The sequence below is a fragment of the Melanerpes formicivorus genome, unplaced genomic scaffold (assembly GCF_026170545.1).
Source record: "Melanerpes formicivorus ecotype bairdi unplaced genomic scaffold, bMelFor1.0.p_v2 SCAF_29, whole genome shotgun sequence".
Classification (NCBI taxonomy): domain Eukaryota; kingdom Metazoa; phylum Chordata; class Aves; order Piciformes; family Picidae; genus Melanerpes; species Melanerpes formicivorus.
Genome location: NW_027142381.1, coordinates 8,270,737 through 8,298,408, shown reverse-complemented (window position 1 = coordinate 8,298,408; position 27,672 = coordinate 8,270,737). Strand labels below are relative to the sequence as shown.

The 27,672-nt window shown below is 52.9% G+C and overlaps 1 protein-coding gene across 1 annotated transcript; it reads left to right on the top strand.

Moving 5' to 3' along the window:
* On the top strand, nucleotides 1-27,672 carry WSCD1 (WSC domain containing 1). Its single transcript, XM_068154883.1, has 9 exons — nucleotides 1-538; nucleotides 8,943-9,590; nucleotides 13,787-13,901; nucleotides 14,616-14,800; nucleotides 18,167-18,288; nucleotides 21,726-21,870; nucleotides 23,567-23,731; nucleotides 24,377-24,577; nucleotides 25,860-27,672. Exons 2-9 carry the CDS (start codon nucleotides 9,164-9,166, stop codon nucleotides 26,210-26,212), a joined length of 1,713 nt encoding a protein of 570 aa, XP_068010984.1. The 5' UTR covers nucleotides 1-538; nucleotides 8,943-9,163; the 3' UTR covers nucleotides 26,213-27,672.

Genomic DNA, 27,672 nt, shown 5'->3' with positions numbered 1-27,672 from the left:
GCCCCGGGAGCAGCCGCTCTGCTGATCGCACCGGGGCCTCCCGCCGCCGCTCCGCCCCCAGCCGGGGCCGCGCCGTGCGCCGGGGCGAGCGCAGCGCTCGGGAAGCGGCGGCGGAGCCCTACCGCCCAGCAGTCGGTAACGGACCGGCTCCGCTGCACCAATCGGAGCCTCACGGAAGGCGAGTGCGCGCCCGGCCCGGGCATTCGGCAGCGCCGGGGCAGCTGGAGGCCATGGAGCGAGGCCCCCCCGGCAGCCCCCGCACGGCACAGGACCCCCGCGCCCCGCCGCGCTGATCCGCGGGCACCGGGGAGCCGGGAGCGTGTGCGGGGCCGGGCAGGTCTGTCGACAGCGGCGGCAGGGACGATCCCGGCAGGACTGGGGCTGTACGCTGGAGCCGGGAGGCAGCAGGAGGATCAGCGGGAAGGGCAGGGAGCGGATTTACCGGCGCCGGAGATGCGCTGCAGCCGCTGCCGCGCCGCGCTGGACTGGCTGGGGCTGTGCCTGGCTGCAGCGGGAGCTCCTCGGCCGTGACGGAACGGTGAGTTTGCTCCTCTTTCCTCCCCTTTCCTCCTCTTTCTTCCTCTTTCCCCCCGCACGATCCACCGCTGCAGGCTGTTTGTCAGTCGGCTCTGACAGCATCGCCAGACAACTTTTAGTCGGCGACTGGGGCTGGGCATCGCCTCCCGCCGCAGCCCCGATCCATTGCGCTCACCCTCGGCAGCTCGGCCGCGCTGCTTCCCCCGGCTGGGGTCTGCTCGGGAGGTGTCCCCTCGGCGAGGCCCCGAGCACCGCATTCGGAGAGTCGCAGGGACGAGGAGGGAGTGTGTGGAACAAGCTGGGCAGGCAGGGTGCCCGCTGCCCTGAGCAGCCCCCGAGGTGCATCCTGCTGGATAAACACAGCTGGGTGCTGCAGAAATGGGGATGCTGAGGGGTTCGTGACAGAAGTGTTTAAAATACCCGTGATTGAGATGCAGATCTGCGTGGCATTTTAATCCCAGTAGGTTTCCTAGCAGGCAGGAAGGGATCCCTGGCTACCGTGGGCTGAGGCAGAAATCAATCCCTGGTACATTTTCTACAACAGTCTCTTGCAAAACTTCAGCCTCTGGCCACAGAACCATGCTGGGCTTTTTAGGAATTGCAGATAAGGCATCATTTGCTGGGTGGCTGAGTTCTTAATATCAAAGGGACCTACAGTGTGCACAAACGGTGGTACTATCGATCAAAACACTTTCGAGGCTCAAGGGTGCAGTTTGCTGATAGGGCTCAGCGTGTCAGGGGATGGTGACAGCAGATTGCAGGTTACCTTTAGAGCACCCATCCCTGCCTGTACAGAATGCATCTCCATGTATGGAAAATACAGGTATGGGCATCCAGAGTGGCTTAGTCAGTCCTCCTGATCACTTCTTTGTCACCGAGCTAAGTACAAAGGGTGCAGTTAATGGGAGAGGTGCCCTGTCACCGTGGTGTGCTTCCTGAAGCACCATCACTGAGCACTTTCCAAGCCAGCACTCGGTCTCACAAAACCTTCCTGGGCCAGCTGCCTCCTGCATGCTCCTCTGCATCCCTCACCACAGGCTGCTGCCTTCACCAACAGAATTATTGCCGAGTTCTACACCTACCTGTGTGCAAAATTGGCCTCCAAAAACTAAATAAATATCTAGTGAAAAGAGCTGCTGTGACCAAATTGGCACAAGTTGGCACTGACTCTCCAGCCTCAGGCTGCAGCTCTGTTCTCTGCCAGTTTCTTTCACTTCCAAAGCTGAGTTACCTGTCAGCTGTCAGCCCCCTCAGACTCCCCACAGTGGCTATCACCTGGATTTCCAACTTGGGTATTTGCAACTTGATCTGACTAGTTTATGGACTACAGAGTTCTTCTCCATCTTTCTGCTGTCCATGAGGGCTTTCTCCCCCAGCCCCTGCTATATTTATCACAGTTCACCAATATTTGACAGCTTTAACCCAGTATCAGCATCAAAGAGAACTCTGCAGCCTGATCACATCTCGCAGCAAGCACCTTTGTCCCAGGCAATGATGGTAAACTTGCTGGAAAGCTCTCAGGCTGCAGTGTGTGGAGGAACTGTGGTGCTTCTGCCTCGGCTCTGGTGTGTTGGCAGAGCTTGTGTTGTGCTTGCAGTGACACTCAGAGCAGTGCTGTGTCAGGGAGGAGCTGCTCGTGAGGAGGAGGCAGGTGCAAAGAGCCGGCACAGAGCCATCCTCTAGCAAGCAAAACTTCACAAGTGGGAAGAAGAGCTTCTGAAAGCCCAGACAGCAAGCACCAGAGAACCACAGAGTTGTCAGGGTTGGAAGGGACCTCAAGGCTCAGCCAGTTTCAACACCCCTGCTATAGGCAGGGACAGCTCACACTAGAGCAGTTGCTCACAGCCACATCCAGCCTGGCCTTAAAAACTTGCAGGGATTTGGCTTCTACCACCTCCCTGGGCAACCTGTGCCAGTCTCTCACCGCCCTTGTGGGGAAGAACTTCCTGACATCTAATCTGAATCTACCCACTTCTAGTTTTGCTCCATCCTCCCAGTCCTATCACTCCCTGACACCCTCAAAAGTCTCTCCCCAGCTTTCTTGTAGGTCTCCTTCAGATACTGGAAGGCCACAATGAGGTCTCCTCAGAGCCTTCTCTTCTCCAGACTGAGCAGCCCCAACTCTCTCAGTCTCAGTAAGGCCAGATCTTGCTCTTGGCCATCCCAGGACAGACCTTTGCAGCTACTCTGGGTTACTCAGGATGCTCTTAGCCATCCCACTGAAGGGAACTGCAAATATTTGACAGGATCCCAACCCGAAATGTGCAGCTCCTCAAGACTTTTACTATGTTCATTCCTGCAGCATGATGCTGGCTTGGAGTTTCCAAACAGCCTGCAGAAAATGGCAGCTTGTATCCAAAAGGAAGGCTGCGAGCCAAGTCCTTCAGCTAGGTCCTAACTGACATTTGTCCTCAAGGAGAGCTGACAAAAGAGAGGAGAAGCATGGAAGAGGGATAGTGAGTTTTATTTCCCCTAAAAATAGTGTTTGTGAATCCAGTTCCCTTCAGTTTATAACAGACAACAATCCTACTTCTGTGCCAAGAGCTCTGAATGTGCAGAATCCTGCTGGTCCTCGGACCAGAGCAGCTGGGGATGAGCTGCAGCCATCGCTGCGGCCCTGCCCCAAGCTTCTGCACTCAGCAGCCTATGAAGGGACAGCCCTCAACTGAGCAACTCTTCACCTGCAAGTCAGGGGCTGAGCTTTGCTGTCTTCAGTCTTTCCCAGCTTCCACAGCATCACTGAAAGTATTCAGCCTTCCCTTGAAACTCTGTAGCTACTCCTTAGCTGGAAGAGTGAATTCCCAAGAACTTTACTATCCTCCTTCTGTTTCTCTTTCCACCTCTCTTGAGGCAGCTGCCTGGTCTGACATCTGTCCCAGATGTGAGATCCTTTGGGGAGCAAGGTACTGGTTTGCTCTTCCTTATAGCAACTTCTCAGTGAGTCCTGACAGACCCTGAATCAACAAATAACTCCCTGCAGCAGTGCTCAGGAGGATTCCCCAACGCTGGGACAGTGGTCTGGAAACGTGGCTACAGCCAGCAAGTCATGCCTGAGTCAGAGGGGTTGTCCTTTTAAGATGTTGCCTTTGCAGAGACAGTGGAGATCACAGAATCATAGGATAGGATAGGATAGGATAGGATAGGATAGGATAGGATAGGATAGGATAGGATAGGATAGGATAGGATAGGATAGGATAGGATAGGATAGGATAGGATAGGATAGGATAGGATAACCAGGTTGGAAAAGACCTTTGAGATCATCCAGTCCAACCTATCACCCAACTCTATCTAATCAACTAAACCACAAATGGTCCAGGCCAGTAGGGACCTCCAAAGGTCATCCAATCCAACCTCCCCACAGTCAGCAGGGACATTCCCAACTAGATCAGGCTGCCCAGAGCCCTGTCCAGCCTCCCCTTGAATATCTCCAGGGCAGGAGATGGCCTCAGCCACCTCCCTGGGCAACCTGGAGAAGTGAAGTGAAGCTCCCCAGTGCCAACGATTTCCTTTCTCTTGGGTCACAGTGTTAACCTTTCCCTCATTCTCTTCACCTGGAGATCTTTTCTGCTGTTGAACATTGCCCTCCTCAAACTCCTTTCAACGATCACTTTCACTAACTCTCAATTAATACAGTGCTAAAACCCCCTTTGGCTGTGAGAACTGATAAACAGGAACAGAAGACTTTGCTTTGCTTTCCGTTTCACTGCACTCATTTCAAGTGAAATGTGTGAAAAGGATGAATGCAACATTTGCCATCACCAGATATTAGTTCATATCCTCCTTCCTTCTTCCCTTTTAACATCCTCATCCTCAGAAAGAGAACTCTGCAGAGGGACTCTGACAGGCTGGACAGATGGGCAGAGTCCAGGGGCATGAGATTTAACACATCTAAGTGCCAGGTTCTACACATATTACCCACAACAACCCCATGGAGTGCTACAGGCTGGGATCAGAGTGGCTGCAGTGCAGCCAGGAAGAGAGGGACCTGGGGGTACTGGTTGATAGTAGGCTGAACATGAGCCAACAGTGTGCCCAGGTGGCCAAGAAGGCCAGTGGCATCCTGGCCTGCATCAGGAATAGTGTGGCCAGCAGGAGCAGGGAAGTCATTCTGCCCTGTACTCAGCACTGGTTGGGCCACACCTTGAGTCCTGTGTCCAGTTCTGGGCCCCTCAATTTAAGAAGGACATTGAGAGACTTGAAGGTGTCCAGAGAAGGGCAACAAAGCTGGGGAGGGGTCTGGAGCACAGCCCTGTGAGGAGAGGCTGAGGGAGCTGGGGTTGCTTAGCCTGGAGAAGAGAAGGCTCAGGGGAGACCTCCTTGCTCTCTCCAACTCCCTGCAGGGAGGTTGGAGCCAGGTGGGGGTTGGTCTCTTCTCCCAGGCAAGCAGCACCAGAACAAGAGGACACAGTCTCAAGCTGTGCCAGGGGAGGTTTAGGCTGGAGGTGAGGAGAAAGTTCTTCCCAGAGAGAGTTGTTAACCATTGGGATGTGCTGCCCAGGGAGGTGGTGGAGTCCCCATCCCTTGAGGTGTTCAAAAAAGGCTTGGATGTGGCACTCAGAGCTATGGTTTAGTTAGTCAGGAGTTGCTGGGTGACAGCTTGGACTTGCTGATCCCTGAGGTCTTTTCCAACCTTCTTGATTCCATGATTCTAAGTGACGCACTTCGATTCTTTTAGGCATACTTTGACAATACTGCAAGAAGCAGTTTGGGGGAGGAGGGAAACCCCAAACCCACCAAATTCTTCTTTTTTTTTTGCCATTATTTTTCTTTTCTGGCAGCAGCACTCTGCTGCTTCTCCCCTACTAAGAAGCAACATTTAATTCTTGAGTTGCTGATTTGCAGCAGTTGCTGTGGGCGGAGAGGCTGCTTATTTATTTGGTTGGGTTTTACTACAATGTACTGTCATGGCAACTGCACTGAGGGTGAATGCATCTGGAGGTAATTTATATCTGTCATATTGACTGCAGTAAAACTGCCTTGCTGCTGCTGCTCCTCAAACTTTTCCTAGCCCCTGGCCAAAGGCAGAGTTAGCCCTTTAGAGCCCCCAGGGCAGCTTCTCCCTGGGAAAGAGGGAAAGGCAGATCCCAAACGGCTCTTGGTGTTTGGATGCAGAGCCTGCTGCACACTTAAATGGGCTCAGGTATCTTGGGCAGTTCCCCTGTGCACAGCAGGGTTTTCATCCTGCCAGCACGGGAGGCAGCACCTTGCACCCTGGGCAGGCAGTGGCCAGACCTGGCCCCGGGGAGGTATCACCACACACTGCCCAGGCAGACCTCCCGATGGAGGTGATGCAGCTTGAAGCTGCTGCACTTTGCATCACTGCAATCACAGCGAAACCAACTGAGAGCTGCTCAAGCACACAGTGGCACTGATGTAGTTTCAGGCATAACTCCCAAGCTCAGCTACACAGCTTGGATGGCCTTCTCCAGTCAAGCTGTGGCTCAAAGCACCTCTTAATGTTGTGACTTGATCCCTTTGTGAGCACACCCAAAGAGCTGGGAAACCCTGAGCTACAGCTGGGCAAAGGTGACTGCAAGTCTGATCAAGTTGCCTAGCCTCATCTTGCTGGTAGGGGGGAAAAAATCAGAGGATCAGAGGATGTTAGGGGTTGGAAGGGACCTTTGAAGATCATCCAATCCAACCCCCCTGCCAGAGCAGGACCATAGCATCCAGCACAGGGCACACAGGAACGCATCCAGATGGGTCTTGAAAGTCTCCAGAGGAGACTCCACAACCTCTCTGGGCAGGCTGTTCCAGTGCTGTGTGACCCTCCCAGTGAAGTTGCTCCTCCTCATGTTGAGGTGGAACCTCCTGTGCTGGAGTTTCTATCCATTGCCCCTTGGCCTATCCCAGGGGGCAGTGGAGAAGAGCCTTAAACTTTGGAGTGTCTGTGGGATTGCAGCCACCCTCATCTCACCCACCAGGCACTGCAGCAGCATTTTAGAGGGGGCATCCCTCTGCACCACAGGGGAGAACTCAAGCAGCATACTTGGGCATCGGCCACCAAGGCAGGCGGCTGCCTCCTCGCCTCGGCCGCTGCCCGGTCAGCACCTTGAACGGCTGCACCCTCCCTCCCATCTTTCTTCTAGGCTGGACTCTTGTGGGAGTAGCTCAGATTGCCAGCAGCCCCGTGGTGGGAACAGCTGGTGAGTCAGACAGTACCTGTGTGACAGACAGGATTTCTCCAGATAAATCAGCGCAGTAACAACCTGCACTATCTAATTATGACTAATTCACTGTTCATCTGCCGAGCTACTCCTGACCCTTCCACTGTAATTCCTCAGTGCTCACAACATTGATCAGAGAGTTTTCAATAATTTAACTTTTAAGGGTCAGCTCTCCAGCTGGTGTAAATCAATGCATTTGCTTTGGCTTGGGAGCTGAGCAGAAGGCAGCTGTGTTGTCTTCTGCAGCGGAGGAAGTCTCCTTCATTTCCAGCCCCTGGCACCTGCTTCCTCCCCCAAGTTCTGGGAGGAGGGGGAGATGGACACACAGAATAGCTTTGGAATATTACTCAGCCCTGTAGAGCTGAGAGCAGCATGCATGAGCTTTAGCAGAAAAAGCACCTAAATCAGGTCCTCGAACCACCCAGCCTTGTGCCAGCCCCCTGTGGCAACTGAAGCTGCAAGGTCACCCAGAAGGAGTTGGGGCTCAGCTGGCAAAGACCCAGCTGAACTTCAGTAGATTTCTAGCCTAGAAGTTTCTTGAGCTTTGGCTTTGATTGTTGCTTGAGGTAGAAAGAAGCTGCACAACTGAATCCCATTGGATTACAATCCATTTCTGGGCACCTCAGTTTAAGAAGGACATTGAGAGACTTGAAGGTGTCCAGAGAAGGGCAACGAGGCTGGGGAGAGGCCTTGAGCACAGCCCTGTGAGGAGAGGCTGAGGGAGCTGGGGTTGTTTAGCCTGGAGAAGAGGAGGTTCAGGGGAGACCTTATTGCTCTCTCCAACTCCCTGAAAGGTGGTTGTAGCCAGGTGGGGGTTGGTCTCTTCTCCCAGGCAACCAGCACCAGAACAAGAGGACACAGTCTCAAGCTGTGCCAGGGGAGGTTTATACTCAAGGTGAGGAGAAAGTTCTTCACTGAGTCATTGGTCATTGGAATGTGCTGCCCAGGGAGGTGGTGGAGTCACCATCCCTGGAGGTGTTCAAGAAGAGATTGGCTGTGGCACTTGGTGCCATGGTCTAGTCATGAGGTCTGTGGTGACAGGTTGGACTTGATGATCCTCGAGGTCTCTTCCAACCATAGTGATGTTGTGCTACTGTGATATAGCTGAAGGAAAAGAGGACTTAATTGGTAGCACCTACTTAAGAGGGAGGCATTGGTGGCTACCCACAAAGCTACATCAGATGCTGCAGCCAGGAATGCAGGGCATGGGTGACTCTTTGCCAGGACTGGGGATTTCAAGAGTGTGCCCCAACTGCAAAGCTAAGCAAGAGCCATAACATTTTCTTTTCTGGAAAGCTCTGCATCTTTTCTCCACACTTGTCTGGCTCCACAGAGCAGTGATTGACTGGGAGAGCAGGAACTTGTGGGGAGATGCCAGCTTTTGTTTGCTGCAGGAGGTTAAAGGTTCCCTCGAGCACAAAGGAGCTTTTCTTGCCCAGACAATCCCATCATGGTATACAACAGCACAACTGAGCTCTGCCAAGCTCAGAAGCGGTCAAGAGATGGCTGGGAAAACTTGAAATTAACTTTTGTCACAGCCTTGGCTGGGTTTTGCCCCTGCACATCCTCGCCTCGACACTGGGAAACAGAAAGCTACTAAACCAAACAGCCAGGGGCTGCGGTTTGCTTTAAGGCAACAGGGACAGCACCCCTGTCAGTTCAGGAGCCCCAGATCCCCTCCCAGCACAAAGCCTGCCTTGATTGTGCTGCAAAGAGATTAACAATTATTAGCTATTGTGAGCTGATGCAGTTCCTTTCTTCCCCACACGCTCGCTCTGCTGTTTCCTTCTGATCTGCATTGGTAGCTTAGCTACTGTTCAGCTGAAAGGAAGGAATTTGATAATACCTTCCCCAAAAGATGCCTGCACCGCGGCTGCCTGCTCCAGCCCCTGGCAAAGGATGGAGATGTTGACTGTTGACAGAAGAAACAACTTTTCTCCTGAGCATCTCCAGAGGAATAACCTCTCCATAAAGGCTTTTCTCGGGTGTTCCAAGTTAAAAGAAAGGGAAAAAAAAACATTAAAAAGGGGGGGAGGAAGTAAAGCTGAAGATGTGAAAGTAGCTTCTGCTTCATCAATCATTCCCATTGGATTACAGCTTCTAAAGGGCATCACTAGAAACAACAGATGGAGAACCGCTCAGCAGCAGAAGCTGGGGGGGTGGGGGGTGGGAAGGTCACCCTGCTGAGGGGTATTGTTTCCTTTGGGTGTGAGCCAACCTCCCCCCTTGGCCTTGCAGGTGTCAGCATCGCCGCTGGGCAGAGCACGAGGATGGCATCGCCATGGGAGCGCCTGGAGCCCTGCGGCCAGCCGGGCGCCTGAGCCCAGCGGCAGCGCCACACCAGCGCCTCGCTCTGCCACCACCAGCCGGCAAGAAGGCACCAAAGGGATGGGCTGAACTTAGGGGAGGAGATCCGGGGGCCTGTCGGGAAGCGTGAAGGGCCCGGGTTCGGCAAGGGCATGGCCAAAGCTTTCTTCAGGCTACAGAAGTTTCTCCGTCGGACCCAGTTCCTGCTCTTCTTCCTCACGGCAGCTTACCTGATGGCTGGCAGCCTGCTGCTGCTGCAGCGCACCCGCCTGGTGATCCAGCAAGGTTCACGTGGGACCTCTGCTAATCAGGCCCTGCCGGTGCTGGACGGGACGGCCGGGGTCGGGATGGTAGACCCCAGGACGCTGCAGAGCCCCCGGCACGGTGCCAGGCTGCTGGTGGGCATGGACACGCTGCAGGAGCCAGCCCTGGAGCAGTGGCACAGCCCGCGGTGGCTCGTCTCCCGCAACCTGGAGCTCAGGCAGCTGAGGAGGAGGTGGTTTCACAGGTTCATCAGCGACCAGGAGCCCATGCAGACAGTGGGCTTTAAAGCCATGAAGCACACTGCCGAGCACAAAGGTAAGGCACAGGCCCCTGCCCCGTTTCAAACCTCTTCTGATGTCTGCACGGCCCTAAAGCCCAGTCCTGACCTCCCTGAGCTGTAACCTGCTCCACAAAAGTGTTATTGATTAAGTGGAAGCCCAGACAGTGAAATACATTTCCCTAATTTGAATTATCTTCTCTTCAAGCAGGCAGAGATGAACACTGGTTAATTGATTTTCTTTCTCAGAACAGGGAACACTTTCAAAGTGGGGTTTATTAGATGAGCCATCCAAAACCACAGCCTCTCTGAAGCCCAGAAGTGCCTCTCTGCTGCTAAAGCTTCCTATACTAAATACTGCTATTGCAAACACACTTGCTGCCCCCGGCCTGCCCTCTGTGACCACTGCCCTTAGGGAGACAAGGTGTGGGCCACACAGCCACAGAATCACAGAATTGTTAGGGTTGGAAGGGACCCCAAGGATCTGCCAGTTCCAACCCCCCTGCTATGAGCAGGGACACCTCACACTACATCAGGTTGCTCATCCAGCTTGGCCTCTAGTGTGAGGTGTCCCTGCCCTTGGCAGTGGGGTTGGAACTGGATGACCCTTGAGGTCCCTTCCAACCCTAACAATTCTATGATTCTAGATCAGGTTGCTCAGAGCCACATCCAGCCTGGCCTTCAAAACCTCCAGGGATGAGGCTTCTACCACTGACAAGCCGCCTTGAGGAGCCCAACACAGCAGGAGGTCTCAAGCTAGGTGACTGCCTGTGCTCTCAGGGCTGCAGCATCAAACCACAGCTTGCAATCTTTGATCCACTGCCTCTTAGAAGAGCTGTTCTTTGAGAAGTTGCACTGAGAGTGAGAAAGGAATGGGATCTGGATGACTAGACACCACATTGCTAAGCTGCTCTTTAGTTTGTTGAATAAATTTACCCAAACAAAGGGGCACCTTCTGCAAAAATCCCACAAAATGGGTGCCAGCTCTTGCCTCCCACTGAGGGAATTGTCAGAAAGGGGAACAGGAGGGTGATGGATGGTGTGTGGAAGATGAGTCACACAGCATGAGTCAGGCTAACTGCTGGAGTTACCTGAGGCGCCAAGCTGGAGCTTCCCAAGAGTGCTCCACTGGCACTTCAAAACATCCCATCAGTAGCAGGTTTTGGTAGCTGAGGAGACAGGCTGCAAAGTGCAGATGTCTCCCAGAGAACCCCACTGCCTTTCATGACATGCCCCTAGCACATAGCCTGGCTGCTCAGAGCCGAAGAACAGCCCCTGCACCAGCATGAAACGTGAGGTGGCAGCTACTGCATCCTGCACACCAGCGACTGTCTGGTGTAGGGGAGCAGAAAGCCCTGGGGAAGGGCTGTCTGTTCTGTCACCATTCCCATCCCTGTCCCCACTGGGAAGGGCTGGACACAGGCACTGCCAGCTCTCTGGCAGCACTGCTGCTTCACTCAGCAGACAGCCTGGTCTCAGCTGCCCAGTGGGGGCTGATGATGTGAGAAGGAGGGGCCCAGGTGAGGTGCTGCCTGGGGAGATGCAAGGGAGAGCAATGTGATCATAGAATGGAATCACAGAATCATGGAACAGGGTTGGAAGGGACCTCTGAGGATCATCCAGTCCAAGCCCTTCTGCTAAAGCAGGGCATCCACAGCAGCTTGCTCAGATCACAAAGGCCAGGGGGGTTTGGAATCTCTCCAGAGAAGGATACTCCTGGGCAGCTTGCTCCAGGGCTCCAGCAGCTTCACAGCAAAGAGTTTTCTCCTCCTGTTCACGTGGAACCTCCCAGGTTCTTGTTTGTCCCTCTTGTCCCTTGTCCTGTCACTGGGCATCACTGAGGAGAGTCTGCCCTCATCCTCATGACCTCCACCCTACGTGCACTTATAAGACCCCCTCTCAGGCTGCTCTTCTCCAGGTGGTAAAGCAGGGCACACGATGGGATGCCCTGAGAGTTGCACCTCCACACTGCAGAGGAGTGGCAGCTTGGGTGGGTCCTCACAAGAGGACACCTGTGAGATGTTGCTGCAGGGCCGGCAGCAGCGTGGGAGGGATGCTGGGAGCAGGGTGACACCGGTGTGCCAACCGGGCCGCCCCGGCCGCCCAGCTCTGGGCCCCACACCTTGAGCGCTCTGCTGCTACTGCTCTGAATCAAAGCCTCCCCACGGCAAGGCAAGCCTGCAGCAGGCTCTGCAGGTGTGGGACTCCCCTCTCCTCGGCAGTGTGCTGTGGGTGTGCATTCACAGCTTGGGAATCTTCTAATTGCATGTTTGCAAATTACCAGCGAGCAGGTCTGGAGATCTGCTGTGGTGTTTGCAACACTGAAGTGTCTGATTTATTAACCTGCCTCCAAAAAAAAACCCTCTCCTGGAATAGCCTGAAGTCTCTCTCTTTTTCCCCCCTCCCCCCCTCTTTCCCTTGTGGATTATTTCACTGTTAATACAATGCTTTATGTTTTCATTTCTCATGATACTCTCTTCCTGTCCACAGCTCGTTATTTCATTTCCTTGTGTTATCATCTCAGTGCTGCTCCTCCAGAATCAAATTTCCTTTCTTCCTTCGTATTTTAATGATAAAATATACTCACATACACTCAACTGCTGTATAGCAGCAGGGGTGGGGGTGGGGGTGGGGGACTCCACATCATCCTTCCAAATATATTAGCCAAACAAAAACCAACCCCAACAATGGGGACTGTGTTTTTAGAGTATTTTGTTCATGACAACAACAACAAAACAAGGAAAAAAACAACCAACCAGAAAAGGAGGCCTAGCCCAGGATGCAGTCTAAGGAAAATATTTATCTTTCATATGCTAAGTAAAGCAAAACATATTTTAAGAGAGTCATTTGCACTGGAGAGAGAGAGAGAGAGAGAGATCAATGTGATAGCTGCAGAGTGCTGCCTACTTAAGACTGAAGTTATCTTTCCATTATAGCTTTAATAGAACTCCTCATACCCACAGAAAATTGATTGTGTAAAATATTTCCTCTTGCATCAGCTCATTATCAACCAGGGGGGTTCAGGAAAACTTGGGAGAAATCCAAGGAGATTTCTCCAAGTTTATTCTGTGTGGAAGGCTCCCTCCTCCTTCACCTGTGGAAGGCTCCCTCCTCCTTCACCTGGGGAAGGCTCCCTCCTCCTTCACCTGGGGAAGGCTCCCTCCTCCTTCACTTGTGGAAGGCTCCCTCCTCCTTCACCTGTAGGAAGCTCCCTCCTCCTTCACCTGTGGAAGGCTCCCTCCTCCTTCACCTGTAGAAAGCTCCCTCCTCCTTCACCTGTGGAAGGCTCTCTCCTCCTTCACCTGTAGAAAGCTCCCTCCTCCTTCACCTGTAGAAGGCTCCCTCCTCCTTCACCTGTGGAAGGCTCCCTCCTCCTTCACCTGTGGAAGGCTCCCTCCTCCTTCACCTGTAGAAAGCTCCCTCCTCCTTCACCTGTGGAAGGCTCCCTCCTCCTTCACCTGTAGAAAGCTCCCTCCTCCTTCACCTGTAGAAAGCTCCCTCCTCCTCCACTTGTGGAAGGCTCCCTCCTCCTTCACCTGGGGAAGGCTCCCTCCTCCTTCACCTGGGGAAGGCTCCCTCCTCCTTCACCTGTAGAAAGCTCCCTCCTCCTCCACTTGTGGAAGGCTCCCTCCTCCTTCACCTGGGGAAGGCTCTCTCCTCCTTCACCTGTGGAAGGCTCCCTCCTCCTTCACCTGTAGAAAGCTCCCTCCTCCTTCACCTGTAGAAAGCTCCCTCCTCCTTCACCTGGGGAAGGCTCCCTCCTCCTTCACCTGGGGAAGGCTCCCTCCTCCTTCACCTGTGGAAGGCTCCCTCCTCCTTCACCTGTAGAAAGCTCTCTCCTCCTTCACCTGTGGAAGGCTCCCTCCTCCTTCACCTGTGGAAGTCTCTCTCCTCCCCCACCTCAGAAATCCTCTACACTTTGCCACCAAAGAGATGGAGCTGCAATGGGGGCTCCAGGGTGGCTGCAGGCTCTGCAAAGGCAGGAGTGCCCCCAATAACCCAAAGCAAAGAGCTGAGTCTGATACTCCTTCTGCTCACTTGCAGTGGATCTTTGAGCTCGCCCCTTTGACTGTGCCTACAGAGGGGTGGTCCCACAGCCCGGCCTGCAGAGCAGCAGGACCCTGGGGTCTGGCAGGTTCTGGCAGACCTAGCAGAGCCCTGCTTGAGACATATGGCACTGGGTAGCTGCTGGGTGGCTTGCCCTCTCCCCATCTCTGCTCTGGCATGCACACAGGCACCTACGTGGGATGCTTCAGCGATGACTCGAGGGAGAGGACGCTGAAGGGAGCTGTGTTCTACGACTTACGGAAAATGACAGTGTCCCACTGCCAGGAAGCCTGTGCCGAGAGGTGAGTGGCATGCCTTCCACTCCATGTTTTCTCTACTCTGACAGTCAGTGGAACTGAATTAGGACTGGCAAAAGCATGCACAGGTTAAACACGGAGCACCTGCCAGAGCAGGGATGGTCTGATACCTTCAGCTCCAATGCCTGGCTGAAAGTCACTGCTTCAGCGCTGCTCTGGTCCAGGACCTGTTGCACCAAGCAAAAATCACTATTTTGTTAGGTATTTGTCAGCTGTTGCCCTCTAGCCCAAGTCTTTGGTCACAGGAGGCACTGGCAACCTGTGGTGCCTGCTCCTGGAGCTGGCATAGAGGCAGGGAGCCAGCCACGGGTGGGGGCAGAGTGCCCTGTGCCAGCTGTTCCAGCAGTGGCTTTGCCTTGGCTTGGGGCATTTGGCAATGGCCTGTCTGGACCCCAAACACCCAATTAACAGAACCTCTGGGAGGGGATTTTCTTCTCTGTTGCTCTAAACCAGCCTAGACAGTTTCCAGACCCAAAGGGGTAGCTCTGGGGTCACTTCCACCGACAGGGCCATCATGGCTGTGGCACCGGGTGGGTAAAGGCAGGAAGGGCACAAGCCTGACCTGGAGGAGGCCACGCTGGTCCCCAGGGCTGCCTGTGTCTGGAGCCACACACAGGGACAGGCTCATGCCTTTGTTTGGTGTAAACTGGGGGACCGAGAGGACAGCCATGCCAACGGTGCCCGGCTTTGCTCCCGCAGGGCGTACGCCTTGGCGGGGCTGGCGTACGGAGCCGAATGCTATTGCGGGAACCAGCTGCCGGCCAGCGCCGCCAAGCCGGAGGAGTGCAACAGCGAATGCAAGGGCGAGAAGGGCTCCGTCTGCGGAGGGGTCAACCGGCTCTCGGTCTACAGGGTGGAGGAGCTGCGGGCAGCAACCAGGAGACGTAAGTGAGAGTGCAGCCAGAGCGGGGCGGCGGGAGGGAGGCGGCCGGAGAGAGGCTGCCGCTTTCCCCCGGGCGCCCCGCGGGGAGGTGCCGTGGCGGTGCGGGCTGGCCCCGCGGCTCGCCCCGCTCCCTTTGTCACCGCAGTTGGAAACAGCAAAGGACAAAGGTGCCCGTGGGGCACAGTGTCCGTTTGCTGCTGGTCGGGTCCCTGGCTCCCTCCCTGAAATAGCAGCGCTGCCTTGGGGCTGCCACGTGTCGCCGGGGAGGAAACAAAACCCAGTGCAGTGGCTGCAACAGCAGCAGAAATTCATCTGCAAGTCTACCCCCTTCTGCTTCCACTGCAGAGGAACAAAACTGCCTGCGTTCAAGAAACAGCCCTGAACGTGGGTGCCTCACAGTGGGAGGGCAGAGAAGCCCTTGTATAAACACCACCCTGGGCTTGGGAACGACCCTAACCAGAGCCAGTTCTATGTGGCTGCAGCAGGAGAGCGAGTAGAGGCCAGCGAGAAGGACACAGCAAACTCTGTTCTAAGTGAGGGAAGCTGCACTACAGAGTTCTGCTCTTCCAAGGACTCCTGGTGACAGCTGGGATTTTTCTTTCATCTGTAGATGACAACACTTCTTCTGCTTGTCCTTCAATTAGCTACCATGGGAGATAAAGCTTTGGGCCAACACAAAGCACATAAAATATCTAAGCAGCTGAGCAGCCTTTACTTTTGGCAGGCTCACCAGACCTTACAGATGTTATTTGCTGAGAAGCAGCACCAAGACCTTAGGCTGTGCCAGTATTGATGGTACTTCATTTCTTCTTAAAGACAAGTCAAGGTTTGTACAAAAATCCACCTACCTACATATAAATTATATATCAAAGGTACACAGACCTAAATTGCTAGTGTCAGGCTGACAGGCACGTTGGCAGGTTTCCCAAGACATGCATCACTGTTTAAGTCTTCAGCATAAAATCTATATCCATATTGCACAGGAAAAGGCTGCACCACCACTTCTTTTTTTTTTTTCCCCTCTTTCTTCTCAAGTATTAATGAATTAGTCACCAAATTAATCTAGCCTGGAGCTAGATTTGTGTTTTGTTTGCCTTTTGTAACACCTGATTTTTGACTGTTTGAAGAATCCCACTGACACAAGCTGTCTGAGGGACCAACAGAAGCATTAATCACGATGAACAAGAGGGTTGGAAAGTAACTCTGGACCTGCAGCAGCATCCCTGACTTACTCTGCAGTACAGAGAGCAGAGCTCACTAAGGCCTCTGCTTGTGCAGAGCAGATCCAGTGGCATCTCCATTTGAACCTCCCCAGAGCAGATCCAGTGGCATCTCCATTTGAACCTCCCCAGAGCAGATCCAGTGGCATCTCCATTAAAACCTCCCCAGAGCAGATCCAGTGGCATCTCCATTTGAACCTTCTCAGCCATGGGCCTGCCAGTTCCCCTCTCCATCCCTCACCTCTCCCTTCCCAGCCTGGCTTCCTGGGCACCACGAGCTGCTCCTCCTTAGGTTGGTGTTGGCTCCCAGTGGAGAATCTGGGCCTTTCTGCCAGGAAATTTATGCAGAACCAAATTTTCCCTTCCAGACTGCGCCTCTTCTCTGCTATCATCCAACATATTTCCCACAGCAGCTCTGGTGAGGGGTTTAAGGTAGCCAGTGGCACTTGGAAGACCCAACTTCATTCCCCAATCCACCTTCCTCCCTGCTGGTCATGCTCAGCAAATCCTGTCACAGCAGGGAGTCAGTATAGAGGGATGAAGTGAAGGCATTTTCCACTCTCCTAGAGCCCACAGTCCTCAGAAGTGTCCTACAACACACAGACTTTGTCCTTGCCTCATCAGCCACCCGAGGTTCTTCTCTTTGTCACCACCCCTAGTCCAGCTGCACACGATGCCAGGGCACAGCCCCACCCGGGGCAGTGAGTTCCATGGTGGCTTTGGGGCTTTGACTTGCTCTGGCAGGGACATTTCTCCCTTAGGCAGGAAGGAAAATTGTGTTGCTGCTTGGAAAGAGTATTTGGGCCACGTCCTGGCTTCAGTCACAGTGATGCACAAACCAGAGCAATTCTGGCAAGCTCAGTGGTGTTTATACAGGAGCAGGTGAGATCAGAGGCTGCTGCCAAGGACTTGAAGGGAGCTCTTCTCCCTGAGCAGCTTACAAAAGCCTGGTTTAGGTTTTGAAAGCTGCAGCAAAGTCCCTTGGCCTGAAAAGAAAGCGAGGGGGGAGAGGAGAGGGGCAGCTCAGGGAGCCAGCAGCTGGGCAGGAGGACAAGTCCCCGGGGTGGCTTTTGGGACTCCTTTGAATCCTTTCTCTTTCCTGGCGCAGATCATGGGAAGCTTTGCAGATTTTTATCGGGGCTTTGGAAGTCTTTCAGAGGGAGGCATCTCCTCAAAAGAAAGCTGGGACTTGCAGACAATGGCAATGCCCTCCACTGGTGGAATTTAATTGAAAGCCTTTTGCTGGCAGCCCTGCTTTCAGTGGTCACACAGAGCTAAAGGCCTGGGCTCCTTGCAGTACCACAGGCTCTCCACCTCATCTCCTGGCTCCTCTGGTTCTGTTCCTCTTATGGCTACAGCATTTGGGAGGTGGAATTTGTTTTATTCTTCTGGAAGGTTATTTGATTCTTTAAAAATTTTATTTTATTTTATTTTATTTTATTTTATTTTATTTTATTTTATTTTATTTTAATTTTATTATATTTTATTTTATTTTATTTAATTTTATTTTTATTTCAATTTTATTTTATTCTATTTTATTTTAGTATAGTTTATTCTATTTTATTAAGTTTTATTTTATTCTATTATATTTTAGTCTAGTTTATTCTATTTTATTCTATTTTATTTTATTTTATTTTATTAAATTTTATTTTAGTTTATTTTATTTTAGTTTAGTTTCTTAAATTTTATTTTATTTTATTTTATTTTATTTTATTTTATTTTATTTTATTTTATTTTATTTTATTTTATTTTATTAAATTTTATTTTATTCTATTTTAGTTTAGTTTAGTTTATTCTATTTTCTTCTATTTTTTAAAATTTTATTAAATTTTATTTTATCTTATTCTATTTTATTTTAGTTTAGTTTATTAAATTTAATTTAATTTTATTTTGTTTTGTTTTATTTTATTCTATTTTATTTTATTATTTTATTTTATTTTATTTTATTTTATTATTTTATTTTATTTTAATTTATTTTATTCTATTTTAATTTTATTTTATTTCATTATTTTATTTTATTTTTATTTTATTTTATTTTATGGTTTTACCTCCTCAGCCCAACACTGTTCTCTGTGAAAGAGGCAGGATACTATGGGCATTGGTTTTGTTTTTTTACCTCAAGAGAAACCTATTTGCTGTCCCTGCAGGGAGGAACGTGATCTATCGAGGATGCTTTAGAGCTCCAGAAAATCTAACAGCCACCTTTCCAGCCTCTTTGCTGCAGCCCAATGTGACGGTGGAGATGTGCTCTGAATTCTGCTCCAAGAAAGTAAGGACAGTTTCTCCTTTCACATCTTTCACAGTCTCACAGTATCGCTAAGGTTGGAAGAGACCTCAAAGATCATTGAGTCCAACCTGCCACCACAGACCTCATGACTAGACCATGGCACCAAGTGCCACATCCAATCCCCTCTTGAACACCTCCAGGGATGGTGACTCCACCACCTCCCTGGGCAGCACATTCCAATGACTCTCTCAGGGAAGAACTTTCTCCTCACCTCCAGCCTAAACTTCCCCTGGCACAGCTTGAGACTGTGTCCTCTTGTTCTGGTGCTGCTTGCCTGGGAGAAGAGCCCAACCCCCACCTGGCTACAACCTCCCTTCAGGGAGTTGTGCAGGGCAATGAGGTCACCCCTGAGCTTCCTCTTCTCCAGGCTAAACAACCTCAGCTCCCTCAGCCTCTCCTCCCAGGGCTGTGCTCAAGGCCTCTCCCCAGCTTTGTTGCCCTTCTCTGGACACCTTCAAGTCTCTCGATGTCCTTCTTAAACTGAGGGGCCCAGAACTGGACACAGGACTCAAGGTGCAGCCTAACCAATGCAGAGTACAGGGCACAATGACTTCCCTGCTCCTGCTGGCCACACTATTCCTAATGCAGGCCAGGATGCCATTGGCCTTCTTGGCCCCCTGGGCACACTGCTGGCTCATGTTTAGGTGGCTGTCAATCAGCACCCCCAGGTCCCTCTCTGTTTGGCAGCTCTCAGCCACTCTGACCCCAGCCTGTAGCACTACCTGGGGTTGTTGTAGCCAAAGTGCAGCCCCTGGCTCTTGGACTTGTTGAATGCCATCCTGTTGGACTCTGCCCATCTGTCCAGTCGGTCGAGGTCCCTCTGCAGAGCCTTTCTACCCTCTAACTGACTAACATCTGCCCCTAACTTGGTGTCATCTGCAAATTTGCTGATCTTTGCTTCTTCTTCTTTCTTTCTTTTTTTCCCCCTTCCCCTTCCTTATTTTAAATGTTAATCTACTGAGGGAAGAGCAGAGAGAGTAGTGCCTTGGAGCTCTGAATTTGTAAATGAGTTTCTAAAGGACAGGACTCAGAGTAAGTGCCCAGAGATGCAGCAGAGTTCCAGCTGAGAGCACCAGAGCCACCAGCACCAGGGACCAGCAGGGGAGCAGTGGCTCCTTAGGGCTCCTCACCAAACCTCCAGCCTTCCAGAGAAGCCAGGTGCCTGCAGGTGCCACTTGGCATGAGGCACCAGGTACATCTTTATTCTGGGCTGTGTTTGAGGGCCAGGATGCTGATTGATTTCTCAGACAGAGGAAGGCTGCTTTGTTGTAAAGGAAAGAATTTCTGTTTGCAGGTAGGAACTGAACTCTTCTGCCCTTGGATCGAATCTGTAAATAGTTCCTGACAATGTCATCTCTCATTCACTAAGCAAATGTTGGCTGTTTGGGCACAGATGGCACATGTGTTGGATTTGACTCCTTATCAGGGGAGGAACACGTGGGGAAGAGGGAGAGATAAGCTGCTCAGCAGTCCTGTCAGGTGCTCTCAGACTCCAAAAGACTTTTAAAAGGCAGAAAGTGTTGATGTGGAATAGGTGGAATGGGATGTTCTGTGCTGAAAGAGCTCCAAGTGTCCCTCAGCTGTTCTGAAAGAGCTCCAGGTGTCCCTCAGCTGTTCTGAAAGAGCTCCAGGTGTCCCTCAGCTGTTCTCTGGCTGTGCTGGTCACAGAATCATAGAATAGGCTGGGCTGGAAGGGACCTCCAAAGGTCATCCAGTTCAACCCCCTCTGCAATCAGCAGGGACATCCCCAACTACATCAGGCTGCTTAGAGCCCTGTCGAGCCTCACCTTGAATATCTGGAGCACAGCCCTGTGAGGAGAGGCTGAGGGAGCTGGGGTTGCTTAGCCTGCAGAAGAGGAGGCTCAGGGGAGACCTCATTGCTCTCTACAACTACCTGAAGGGAGGTTGTAGCCAGGTGGGGGTTGGTCTCTTCTCCCAGGCACCCAGCAGCAGAACAAGAGGACACAGTCTCAAGCTGTGCCAGGGGAGGATTAGGCTGGAGGTGAGGAAGAAATTCTTCCCAGCAAGAGAGATTTGCCATTGGGATGTGCTGCCCAGGGAGGTGGTGGAGTCACCATCACTGGAGATGTTTAGGAAGAGCCTGGATGAGGCACTTGGTGCCATGGTTGAGTTCATTAGGTGGTGTTGGGTGAGAGGTTGGACTTGATGATCTCGAAGGTCTTTTCCATCCTGGTTAATTCCTTTCCTTTCCTTTCCTTTCCTTTCCTTTCCTTTCCTTTCCTTTCCTTTCCTTTTCCTTTCCTTTCCTTTCCTTTCCTTTCCTTTCCTTTCCTTTCCTTTCCTTTCCTTTCCTTTCCTTTCCTTTCCTTTCCTTTCCTTTCCTTTCCTTTCCTTTCCTTTCCTTTCCTTTCCTTTCCTTTCCTTTCCTTTCCTTTCCTTTCCTTTCCTTTCCTTTCCTTTCCTTTCCTTTCCTTTCCTTTCCTTTCCTTTCCTTTCCTTTCCTTTCCTTTCCTTTCCTTTCCTTTCCTTTCCTTTCCTTTCCTATTTCCAGGGAAGGGGCCTCAACTATCTCCCTTGGCAACCTGTTCCTAACTTGCTCCTAACATCCAAGCCGAATCTACTCTTCTCTAGTTTGAAGCCATTGCCTCTCCTCCTATCACTACAGGCCCTGCACACCAGCACACCCCAGCACCCCTGAGAGAGCCTGGGGACTGGCAACCCACCTCGTAACCCAGCCTTAGGCACTGCAGCCCTCTGGCTGCCCTCATCCCTCGGGATGGGTGTGCCAGGAGGACCTGGCATCATGTTTCTAAAGAGCTTGTCCAAAAGTGACCAGAGCAGCTCTCAGGCCCTCTGTCAGCCCCACTCCACACACTGATGCTTTGCAGACCTTGGAGAAGTCAGGCTGGCTGACATCCTCCTGCCATGGTTTGACTTCTTTCTATTTTTAGACATGCTTGCAGCAGTTGCTGGGTCTAAATTTCCTTCTTGGCTTAAATTCTTCACATTTAAGGGCAAGTTTCCCTCACACAACCTCTGGTAAAATCAGCTGCATAAGGCAAAGCCTTGGACAGCTGCCCCCTCAGTTTGGGGGAAGAGAAGTGGAAGTTTAACAGATGCTGCAATTCAGCAGGCTGCTTTTGGGGGGTAAATGAGGACAGGTTTTCCAGGTGGAATTATGAGCTCAGTGCTGCAGGACTATTATAAAATTATGAGTAATGAAAAAACCCAGAATGTTGGGAATTCTCCAGCTTTCCAAGGCCTCTGTCTGAAGCCCAGCTGTTAAGAGCCTGCTGTGTGCAGAGGCAGCAGCAGCGTCAGAAGCAGGAGCTGAGGCTCAGCTTTGATCTCGCCAGCGGCTGGGCGCAGATCGATTTCTGTCTGCACAGCAGCACCCCTGGGCTGCTGCTGCTGCTGCTGTGCCATCCATGCACTGATCTATTTTCTCTCCTCCGTAGGAGTTTCCCTTGGCAGTCATCCCAGGGCAGGAGTGCTACTGTGGGTACCCCACCGGGCGCTTCCCGCTGCGCCACGGTGCCGATGTGCAGCTCTGCAGCGCCGGCCAGGCTGGGTACTGCCAGGTCTATCAGACACCTGTGCAAGGTAGGATCCCAGCCTCACCCATGGGTGGGCACCTTCCCCTTCTCTCTTTAAGCAGCACAACCCCCTTGCCCCAGGAGTGCACTTGCTGTGCAGGTGAGACAAGGCAGAGCCTGGGCGGGCATACCCCGAGCCATGCAGCACCCTGGGGACCCCATGGTCTGGTTCCGGTTCTGCTCCTTACACACACCTGGGGCACACAACCACCAAGGCAGCTCTGCAGACTCTCATTTTGCTTCACCCATCTTCCTCTAAAAGAGTCATCTGTGTGCATCTTTCAAAGCCAGAAAACAAAGCAGAGAGCAAGGCTCCAATCCAGCAAACCACTTAGGTGGCAGCGGCAACTTGCTCCACGCAGCGATGTGCCCAGGCCTGAGAGAAGCTCCTCACAGGCTCAAGATTAAACAAATGCAGTGCTTTCCTGGCTTGCTGCTTTGACTCAACACCCTTTTTTCCTCCCCCTCCATCTCCCAGTTCAGAGGTAGACTGCAGACACTAGCACATGAAAAGATCATGCAAGAAGAACACCTGCTTTCATGAGCTTGCTACTACTTCCCACATCTGTGTAGATCAGTAGTGGCAGAAGACAACCTCCCTTGGACTGTGCTGGAACTTTCTAGCCATGGTTTCATTCAGAGGCTGCTTTGAAGAATGAGGAGAGCAATTCCTAATTTATTTCCTGGCTTCTTGTTGAGTCATCACAGAGGATCAGCACTGGTTCTCATCCTATCCTTGCTTTTATTGGCACACTAAGAGATAAGGTTAGGATTGAGGGGTGGGAAGCAGACGTCTCACCCCTCTGGGAGAGGAATGCAGTGTGGGCTGCTGGCTGCCCGGCCCCTGGGAGAGGAGCAGCAGCACAGGGCTGTAGCTGAAGCCCAGCTCCTTTCAGATCTCACTGCTTCTAGGTGTAATGGCATGGTCAGGGTTTCACTGAGGAGCCAGCCTGCCAGGGAAATAACCCTTAGAGAGGGGGCAGCCAGGGGCTTGCATCACAACTTGCTGGTGAGGGCAGGGGTTTGCCACACACAAAGCCAGCAGAAACCTCTTCTGAAGGGAGGCTCTTTAGGCTCTCCTGACTGCACTAACTTTGGGACACAGCTGACACACAACTGGGCTTGAATTGATATCCTGTATTTGTAAGAGAGAAAAAAAGCAGCAATAAACCCTGCAACCCAAAGCTGTCAGTGGAATCAGTGAATGTCACTGTGCCAACAGTGAGATACCCAGAGAAGGACCACAAAGATGATCCAAGGGTTGGAAGCGGCTCTGCTATGAGGACAGGCTGAAGGAGCTGGGGGTTAAGGAGCTGGAGGAGAGAAGACTCCAAGGGGGACCTTGGAGCTGCCTTCCAGTCCCTGAAGGGATCCTGCAGGAAGGCTGCAGAGGGACTTCTCAGGAGGGTGTCTAGAGACAGGACAAGGGGGAATGGTTTGATGCTGAGGCAGAGCAGGTTTAGACTGGAGCTGAGGAAGAAGTCCTTCAGTAGGAGGGTGGTGAGATTCTGGAATAGGCTGCCCAGGGAGGCTGTGGCTGCCTCCTCTCTGAGGATGTTCAAGGCCAGGCTGGATGAGGGCTGGAGCAGCTGAGGCTAGTTGAGAGGTGTCACAGCCCATGGCGGGGAGGTTGGAGGGGACGATCTCTAAGGTCCCTTCCAACCTGAGCCACTCTTATGATTCTTTACCCTCTGTGCTCACAGACACTCGCTGCACGGACAGGAAGTTCTTGGCTACCAAGTCCAAAGTCTTTGTTGCCCTGTCCAGCTTCCCTGGGGCTGGCAACACCTGGGCTCGGCACCTGATCGAGCACGCCACAGGCTACTACACCGGCAGCTACTACTTCGATGGAGCCCTCTACAACAAAGGTAGCCTGTCCAGAGGGGTGGGATGCAGAGTCCACAGCAGGCTCAAGGCTTTGCTCACTCATTCACTCCCCCTGGCATCTGCTTGGAGCCGGCACAGCCTGTCCCCATGGGACAGGACCTGAGCATGGTCTCACCTGGCACAGACAGGACAGGGCCAGCTCCAGTACCAGGCTGAGCCTGGCAGCTGCTTTCACAGCCTGCAGCCAGGCTTCCACCTGAGCCCTGTGCCCATCCCCTGTGCTGATGCTGCTGGGCATGTGCACAACTCCCAGCCATGAAGCTGGTCCTGAGGGCCAGCTGATGAAAAGCAGTCGACACTAACCCCTGAGGGTGAGATCCCACAGCCGCACAAGGGCTGAACTTTGGAGCCTTCCTGAGAGGTCAGCACCCCGAGGAGCTGCATCACTCAGCAGCCACCCAGCCCTGGCCCTGTGAGAAGCAGCCCTGTTGCAGTGAGGTGCTGAGCAAGCCATCCCCAGGGGAGGGAAGCCAAGCTCCCAAGGCGTGCCCCATGCCCTGGCCCTACCCCTGGTTCGAGTGGGACTTTCACAGCAGCTTGGCAGCCCTGTAGGGAAGGACTCAGAGCGCGGCAGGCACAGGCGTGCAGTCCGGTGCAAAAGCCAACAGCCCTGCCTTGTAAACCAGGTTTTAAAGGGGAAAAAGACCACTGGAGAAGCAGGAGGACCATCTGTGTGAAGACCCACGAGAGTGGCAGGACGGAGATCGAGATGTTTGACTCTGCCATCCTGCTGATCAGGAACCCCTACAAGTCGCTGGTGGCCGAGTTCAACCGGAAGTACGCCGGGCACCTGGGCTATGCCGCCGAGCGCGCCTGGCGCAGCAAAGGTGAGCCTGGGCCCCGGGCTGCCCCTGCAGGCTTCACACCCTGCCCTCACAGCGTGCCAGGGGCAGGCCTGAGCGTGGCCCTGCAGTGGCAGGAGCCCCCTGGCAGCTGAGGTCGGTGCCAAAAGCGCTCAGAGCTGCAGCATAGGAGTGGTTGTGGCTCTGCTCTGCATCCACCACCAGGGAAAGGAGGGTGGCACAGCAGGGGTACTGCTGCTGCCATGGTGCTGGTGGCAGAGCAAACACCTCCAGGTGCAATAGCCATTCACCAGCCTGTGTGGGGTGGAGAAAACCTGCCCCTGCAGCAGGCATGAGAAATCCAATGCAAGATGTGGAGCAGCCAGTGGAGCACAGCCTGCCCTGAGAGGAATTTTACAGCACTGCACAGGTGCTACTGCACTGCAGATAAATAAAGGTAATGGCAGTAAGGGGACTTGAGATTCAGCAGTCCTTGAACTCCTGCAGAGACCTCAGAAGGTGCCAGCCCCACACTGTGCATGTCCCTGGCCAGCTGGATGGGGCAGCTGTGACCTCCCCACTGCAGCAGAGCAGAGGCTCTTGCATTTCTCCTCCTGCACTACCTCGGAGTTAGAGCTGTGTATGGCAAACCACACAGCACAGGGCTGGGGGGAAGCCTCCTCTGTCACAGCAGATTTCTTTCCCAAGTATCATCTTTCATCAGTCACAACTCAACACCTATTCATCAAAACCCAGACAAAGTAGCCCTTAGAAAAGAGAGACGTTCTGCAGGGAATGGCTTTCCTGCGCTGCAGACTACAAATTGTTACACTGAAGCCACAAATTCTCTTTGTCCAGCCCAAAAGCTTTAGCTACAACTGTCCTGATCCTCAGGAAATTAAATTATCCCAGAGAGCAAATAGGGATCGAGGTGTCATCAGTGCCCAAGGCAAAGGTGGGGAAATAATTCAGTCAATTTTGTCCCCATGGTCCTGGTAGCTGACCTCACATCCCTCCCGTCTGCCAGGAACAGAGCAATCTTCCCTGCTAATCCTATTTCCTTATCCAGCCTCCTGGCAAGGCCTCTGAAGCCTGCCTGGTCCAGGTGACTGGGGGGCAGCAGGGTTGAGCACCATCTGTCTCCACGCCTGGAGCTGCCAAGCCGAGCTGCTGCCCCCCCAGCAGCCAGCCGCGCCGCGCCTCAGCACGCCCCCAGCCGGCCGCACCGGCGCGGCAGGGCCAGCCGGGCTGCGCAGGATGGAGCCCGGGAAGCTGCTGCGAGGCAGCGTGGCTCCCAGGGTGCCACTGTCCTGTTTTCTGTCCCCAGAGTGGCCTGACTTTGTCAACAGCTACGCCTCGTGGTGGGCCTCCCACGTCCTGGACTGGCTGAAGTACGGGAAGCGCCTGCTGGTCGTCCACTACGAGGACCTGAAGCAGAGCCTCATCCCCAAGCTGAAGGAGATGGTGGAGTTCCTGAACGTGACGGTGACAGAGGACAGACTGCTCTGCGTGGAGAACAACAGGGATGGGAATTTCAAACGGTCTGGGGCTAAGCAGAAGGATTTTGAGCCATTCACCCCGGAAATGAAAGATCTGATCAACAGCTACATCCTGACAGTGGATGAGGCCCTGAGGGAAAGAAACTTCACAGGGCTGCCCAGAGAGTATGTGCCAAGATGATGACCTGGCAGCACTCTGCTGTGTTGAAAAGTAAACATCATCTTTTTCTAAAAACAACAAAAAAACAACAACAACCAAACCAAAACAAAACAAAAAAAAAAGGAAAAAAAGGAAAAAAAAAGAGAAAAAAAAACCCAACCAAGCCCAGAGCTTTACAGCTGTGAAAGCCAAGATGCTTGTGGAGGCTGCTGAGCAGTGCAAATTCCCTCCACTCCTGGGTGTTCTTCAGGGCACTAAGTGCCCCGGGAGGCAAGGAATGAAGGATGGAAATTGGGATGCTAAAACCAAGGCAAAAAGCTGTTGGGGTCTGCTTGCCTGTGCCCCTCCCTGCACAGAGCCTCACAGGGAGCAGCCCTGCCCCTGCAGCAGGCACCCACCCTGCCTTCTGCCCCTGCTGCCACCACAGACACCTGCCTGGACTGCTGGGGCTCTGCTAAAATGGGTGTACCCAGAGGAAGGGGAGAAGTCTGGGCACTGATCAACCATTTCCATCAGAGCTGTTAAAAAATTCAGCTGCTTGCTGCAGCCCAGGAGCTTCCTTCTGCTGGGTTTGCTGCTTGGGTCGCCTGCCACAGCGGTGCCAGAGGGGCAGGGAGAGAAAAGCACCACTTGGGCAAAGGCACTTGGGATGCTGAGCAGAAAAGTGCTCCAGGACCACCCCCAGGCACCTCTGCAGGAGCAGCATGGCCAGGGCCGGATGAGCTCTGCTGGGAGGTGGGGGCACAGCATCCCCCCACAGCCAGGTGCATGGCTGGGGACCAGCAGAGAGAAAACAAACCCCTGTGTGTCACCAGTCCCAAACAGGCCCAGGACCTGGCCCCAGAGGGGTGGGAGAGGAGGGACTGGCCTCCATGCTGTGCTCAGCACAGGTTTCTGTGGCTCCATCTCTGCACCAGGAGAGCCATGGTGGGTCACACTGGGGCCAAATGTCGCCATGCTTGGTGCACTTGGTGCCAGAAGCAGCTGTGGCCAGGCAGCAGTGACATGAGCCTGGTCACAGGGCAAAGGGGATCAGCCCCAGCCCTGCCAGCCCCAGCACAGGCAGGATGCCACCTGCCACCCATGGAGGAAGACTGGCAGCCCAGCCTGAAAAGCATTAAGCTGCTTACAGTTGCTCTGCAGAGCCACCCCCAGCAGCAGTGTGGTTTGCTTCTCACTGTGGTTCCTGTGGTTTGTTCCATCCCATGCTGGGCTCTGTGTGTGGTGGGAGCACAGTGTGGGATGGCCTTGTGGCTCTGCCTGCAGGCAGGAGCTGCCAGAGCAGGTCTGAGGTGGTTAAACCACAGAGGCAAAGGGGCTGCCCTGCTGCAAGATGCTTTTGTTGGTGTGAAATAAAGGATTCCTCAAAGACTTGATTGAAAGGCCTAGTTTGAATAAAACAAAACGTTTCTGTAAAGGGAGCAGGACTCCCTCTGATTGTGTATCATTGGTGCTTTAAAAAATACAGGACACAGAGCACA